This window comes from Tauraco erythrolophus, chromosome 7, assembly GCF_009769465.1.
Source record: "Tauraco erythrolophus isolate bTauEry1 chromosome 7, bTauEry1.pri, whole genome shotgun sequence".
NCBI classification, from domain to species: domain Eukaryota; kingdom Metazoa; phylum Chordata; class Aves; order Musophagiformes; family Musophagidae; genus Tauraco; species Tauraco erythrolophus.
The window spans coordinates 24,324,160-24,330,159 of NC_141471.1; the positions used below are offsets into that span (position 1 = coordinate 24,324,160).

The following is a 6,000-nucleotide window of genomic DNA, read 5'->3' on the forward strand; positions in this document are numbered from 1 at the left end:
ACAGCTGCTTCTTCAAACCATTGAACACACTAACTCAAGGCTCTATCTAGAAACTTTGGAAACGGGGACCTAGTCCTGTGGTGCTAATAAGGAATACATTCTTCATTCAACAATTTTTTTTTTAAGAGAAACTCAAGCTGCTCTTTATTCATACTTGTACATTAGAGTTAATCTCTGAAAGAGAAGGTGGCATGCAAGTTGTTAATAAAAGATCACCCTCGAACAGACCATCTCTTAGGGTCATGAGAACAGGCAGTTCTCAACATTTAGATGGTGATGTAGACCTATATTCATATTTACACTTTCTCTGTGTCAGCTTCCCTGTTTTCCCGTACTCTTTGTTCTTCAGGTAGTACTGACTCCTGGACATAGCCCACAGAGGACAATGAGAGGATTCCTATTGTTTTTAGTTGAGATGATGTGATATGAGTTCAGAGATTAAAAACACCCCAAACCATTAATCAAAAATAGTTCTGATTGGTTGTTGGTCTAAAAGACTTATAAATAACACTTTGATTTACACACTACTCTTATGTTATAAGGGTCAGTAATACCTTGTGTAATTCTAGTACATCCTGCTCTTAAAATACAGGTTAGATATGCTTGAGTTAAAAAAAAAAATGTTGATTTTAAAGCTGTGTAAGTTCACCTATGCACAAATTATTTTGTTCCTCAATTTTGCCTTCAAATTTGCTTTCAAATTACTGAGCACAAGTATATACCGCTGAAGGTGTGTATGCATTACTTGCATTCATGTCAGAGACTGACAGAAATGTTGCGGGAGCAGGAAACTCTGTGCGTCCACACTCTCTTACAAAACATAACCGCAAATTCTCTGCCAGTTCATTCTCATTACATATGAGTTCTTCATTTCTAAGTAACAGCCCTTTCCTATGTAGCTCTTGCTCACTTATTTTAGGGTAAAGAACTTTTTTTGGTGTAAATAGAACTTTTTAAATTAGAAACTTAAGTACTTAATCTGTGATCTATAAGCTTACATATCACTCATCAGAAATGATAATGCACTTCAATATCAAACAGCAAGAGTTACTAGAGCAAATGCCTTATCTCCTCTTCAGAAAAGTCACATCAGCATTGCTGAGATGCCAGATATTTTTCAATACCTAGTAAGGAATAGACTTCAACCTGAAGAAAAGAAGCTGAAGCCATGCACATGAACTTTAGACATCCACATGAAGCAAATCCATGGACAGTGGTTAATGAAGCCCCTTAACAAAACACATCTATTGACAGCTGATATTTCAGCTTATCTGCCCTTTTCCTTACGAAGCTTTGCAGCAAAAGCACTTACTGACTATTGTGTTCTGCTACTGCCAGGTCTAGAATGCTAAATTTAAGGTTGTTTAAATTAACTAACTCTGTATTTTCTATAATCCAGATAATTTAGCTGAACTTGATGCTTTGGCAGCGAATTGGGTACTATTTGGCAATTTTAATTCTGTTTTTTATCAGTGAATCATCATAACTCAAGGAATTGATGGATGATAATCAACATAATTTTTTAGCATAACAACTACTGTTTGTAAATTCAGAGGAAGAGAAGGAAGAAGGAAGGAAATGCAGATGGCACTGGGACACAGAGCACCCCTGAAAAGGGGGCGGGATAGGTGAGAGCAAGAGATTCCAGAGAAATTGTTGAGGATGGCGGGGGCTGTTCAAGAATCCTCCCACTGCCTTCAATAATCTCATATGCAAATCTTTAGTTACATATATTATTCAATCAACCATTGCTTTTATATTGCTTAAAGTAGACAAAACATCTGTGGGAGAAGAACGGCTTTACTAGAAATGTATGTCTACATTAAAAAAAAACAGGAAACATCAATTTCTAATTACCTTGTCATATCTTCTTCCAGCTTGACAAGAACATTTAAAGAGGAATTCACTGCAGAAAAGTTTCCTTATAAAGGAAAAAAAGAGTAAATTCTTTTAATAGTGCAAGTTTTAACAAATTTGTTTTCCTGCATGCTGATGAGCAAATTTTGAGTTGTTACATCTTCTTTTGAATCTAGTTGATTTTAATGAAAGGAGATGGGTGACAATCTCAGGCTTCTACCTATTCAAAAACCATGATCATACTAATATTAGATTAGTGATAACTCCACTGACTACAAAACTACATCAGCATAACTTGAGATTAAAAGGTTTTCCTGAGAATTTATTAAACGCTGTTATTTTTTTCTTTCTGAAAACATAGGGCATTTGTATAATGTCAAAATCCATTAAAAATACAGACCTAGACATTGACATCAAATCAGTAACTGTAGATAGCTTAATACATTATGAAAACATTGGCTATAATGTTGGTGTTGGCCGTAAAATTTTACTTCCCCACATGAGAACTTAGTGACAAATGTTTTGAGGGGACTACGGCTACAGCATTTTGCATTTGAACCATAAAAATTTGATCAATTTATTATACTTAATCATAAATTACTTGTTCTGATAAAGTCAGTATTCCCATGTTTCTGTCTTACAGCAGCATAAGAGAAAAAATGGATGTAGGACAGAAGATAGTCACATTCGTTATTTTTTCTGTATCACCATAGATATTTATTAAAATGTTTAACAGAATTTTATTAAATAATATTTCAGGCAACAAACCTGTTCACAAGTTTAACATCTAATGTGTGAGTTCAGAGAACAACGTAACCTGTTCTAACTGTGAGTTGATATCAAGGTGATAGTATCACTCTTGCCTCTTGTGTCCAGTAGTGCTGGACCTCCTTTGTATTTGATTTCATACTTCTGCTTCAGCAAATGAGGCTATTCAATAAATTGATCCAAGGGAAAATAAGTACTTTTATTTTTGGTAGCAAAGTTTCTGTTTGATGTAGTTACTGATCTGATTCACCTTGTGATCTATAATTGTCAGACTTAATGCAAGGGAATCAACAGGAGCTCATGCTGAGGAGATAGAAAACAAGTCTCTTTCTAATCACAGTCACAGTTAAACATGATTTGTTGAATGTGCATTGTAGTAGATAATTTGAAAAATTAAAACCAAAATCTGCTAATGCAGAAACTAAGAATTAGGATCAAAAAAAACCCCATAGTGCACCACCATTACAGCAAACATGAGAGTTTGCATCATAGTATAGTAGCAAGTTGGGGTTTCTGACATCAATATCTTACATCAAGATGCTTCAATCTCCCTGACTATCTTCCGAATATGAGCCATTGTTCTCTTCGTAGCAGGTATATTCTTACCTGGAAAACTGGTGTTTCCAGAAGTAACAAAGCTATCAGTCATATCACCAAAAATTATCATCGCAATAGGTAGACTGCTTCCATGGACTATTGCCAGAAGAGTGCCTAGTATCATTAGTAATTTATCTGACCAACTGGAGTATCGAAACTGTGAGTGAGAAGAGAAATTCCTTCTAACTGTGATATTCAAATGTTAACACAATGTTACGTCTACAAAGGCAAGAAAGTCAAGAGCTATCAATTGTACTACTGTCACAAAACTACAACTTCATCTGATTAGAACTTTAGTTTACAAAAGAATTTGAATGTACAGAAATGTCATTCTAATGCAAACACTTCTATACGATAAATTCTCAAAACCAGAGAAGTGTACTATTTTAATGCATCAATAACTGCACCTGGGTAAGATAGGCCACATGAAAACAAGGCATTAGAAATTTGCCTTTTTAAAGTTTGTTATTTAAAGTTCAATTTATAAGAAATGTTAATAGCATAGTGATAATTAAGGCTATACTTTTACTGTAAATTCATTATTATGCAGTCAGAAATACTGTTTCTAATGTACCATAGATATTATCAAAACTTACTGAAATCCTAAATACCTCTTTCCATGGAACTTAAAGTTTGAGCTCATCTGTTACAAAATCATTGGCTTTATTCTGTACTGTAGAATAAGTTTACTCTTGTGCATTACAGTGTTATGATGTAATTGTGCAAGTGCAAGCTGGTATAGCACAGCAGAAAAATTGGGCATTGGTCAGCATCATAGGCCGTAGTTTTATTTCTGTTATTTGCCATATCATTGCTGTGCATTATGCAGACTAAACTTAGAAAATATAAACCATTTCAGTATTACTAAAAGAGGACCTAGAATTTACTTTGATTAAATATTAACAGATTTCCTTATTTTAAAATATACAATAAATTAAACATTTCTGGAATTCAAAGTACTTTCTAGTACAACATTTTTAATTTTAAATTTCATCAGTGCCATGGAGCTGCCATTTACTGCTGACTCGTTGACTGAATAATGATTAATGGAGTTAATTAGTGTGATTAGTACCTGTCTCAGGTAATTTAGAGGTCAAGACCGCAAATAATCTTAGGTATACGGATGCCCTTTTCATTGTGTCAGAAGAAATGACTAAACATGGAAATCCCTACCTTTCACAAACAAAAATCTAGTATGGGTGCGTTTAGCATAATAACTTACTAAGGGAAGATACTTAAGAATCCATATCTGTAATATGACAGTTTCTTCAATAATACTACACCCACAAACAGGACTGCTTGATTGCTATACTATATCTGATATTCTGTAGTATCAAATTATTTGGTAGAGACAAGACCATATGTGCAGCATTCTAACATAATCTTAACCATTTTTTGTGTACACTTTGAAATGTGCGTGCATGTACGTATATGTACACATAGAGAGAGAGAATAAATCTTACCAGCGTAAGCGGGCTGACCACCTTAGCCTTTTCTGCTTTCTTCTTCTTTTCCTTGCTTAAAAGGTATGATAGTTTTAATGCATTTAAAAAGCAACAACATTTCACAGAAACACTAATGCAATGTATTAATGAAGTTCAATTAAAATATAGCTATGAAATAATTTTATGGGAAGCAATTGTGTGTAAACTCAGTATGATTTATTGAGCATTCTTGGGATGGTTTTTTTAAACCTTCAGGTATATAAATATCATCAGCTCCTGACTGCTATAAATTTAATCCAGCTCTTCCCAGTTCACCTCTCTCAAGGGTGCAACAACACCAACAAGGTCTGGTGATTCCACTATCTGATCAGGGAAGATGTGGACTGACGCAGTATATAGCTTTCAAAACGGGAAAAAGGAAGATGACTTATAAAATCAAACTTTTGCACATGGGGGACAAGGAATAAATAAAATGTTCAAGGTATGTAAAATATTGATTCCTTGCCATACTAAAATTTTTTTACATAATTTTCAGCTGATGGCATAATTGTATCCAAGATGTCCATTTTGACATCATTTCTGTTATATTTCAGAATTGTTTTTCAGTAAACTTTAGTCAATACTATGTACACCTAGTCCTTAAAAGAAAAAGATAAAAGGCCCTTCTGCACCAAATGAATGTGTCAATTAGTGCCACTTTCAAGTTGATACAAAGCTTTCTGTTATTAGGCTTTCCTGATAAAATAAAGTAAAATGAAGTAAAAAATGAAATTAAATAAAATATAAAATAAAATATAAAATAAAATAATATAACCATATAAACTTCAATACAGAACATGTTTAAGAATATTTACTGTTTGTCTTCAGATTCACGACCCTGGCTGGATGCAGTGTCATGACTATTTCCATCTGCAGCACGCTTCTGCTTCTTATCATCTTCAGAATGCATTCTAAATTTATTTAAGATAGCTCCCTGTAAAATAGTATTTGACTGAGAAACATAGAATCATTAAGCCAATGACAGTAACCTCAATGACCATTTGTTTGAAAGAAAAATATAGATACTTATTAAAATCAGTAAAGTTATTCATGTCATACATTGCAAGTGAATTCTCATAATGGGCAAGTATAAACATGTTGAAACAAGACCAGATGTTTGGAGCTTGCTTAGACATCTACATTTTGTATTTATACCTGTTTGATAAGTGTCAGTCCTTCATTTAATTCCATTATTTTTTCTGCAATTCAGCACAGATATACAAAATAAATGAGAAGGTAGATGTTTCTTTAAAAGAATACGCAGTTATTCGGAATTGTCTCAATTCTAGTCATT

General features: G+C 33.6%; 1 protein-coding gene across 1 annotated transcript in view; it reads right to left on the bottom strand.

Annotated features, from left to right (window-relative positions):
• Nucleotides 1–5,616, bottom strand: part of LOC104380355 (ATP-dependent translocase ABCB1-like) — a 41,691-nt gene extending 36,075 nt beyond the window's left edge. Inside the window, exons 1-4 of the mRNA XM_086614784.1 lie at nt 5,522–5,616; nt 4,686–4,740; nt 3,232–3,379; nt 1,858–1,921 (exon numbers count right to left, since the gene is read on the bottom strand). Coding sequence (XP_086470910.1) covers nt 1,858–1,921; nt 3,232–3,379; nt 4,686–4,740; nt 5,522–5,616 — 362 coding nt within the window. The remainder of the gene's footprint in view (nt 1–1,857; nt 1,922–3,231; nt 3,380–4,685; nt 4,741–5,521) is intronic.
• Between the last annotated feature and the right edge of the window lie 384 nt (nt 5,617–6,000).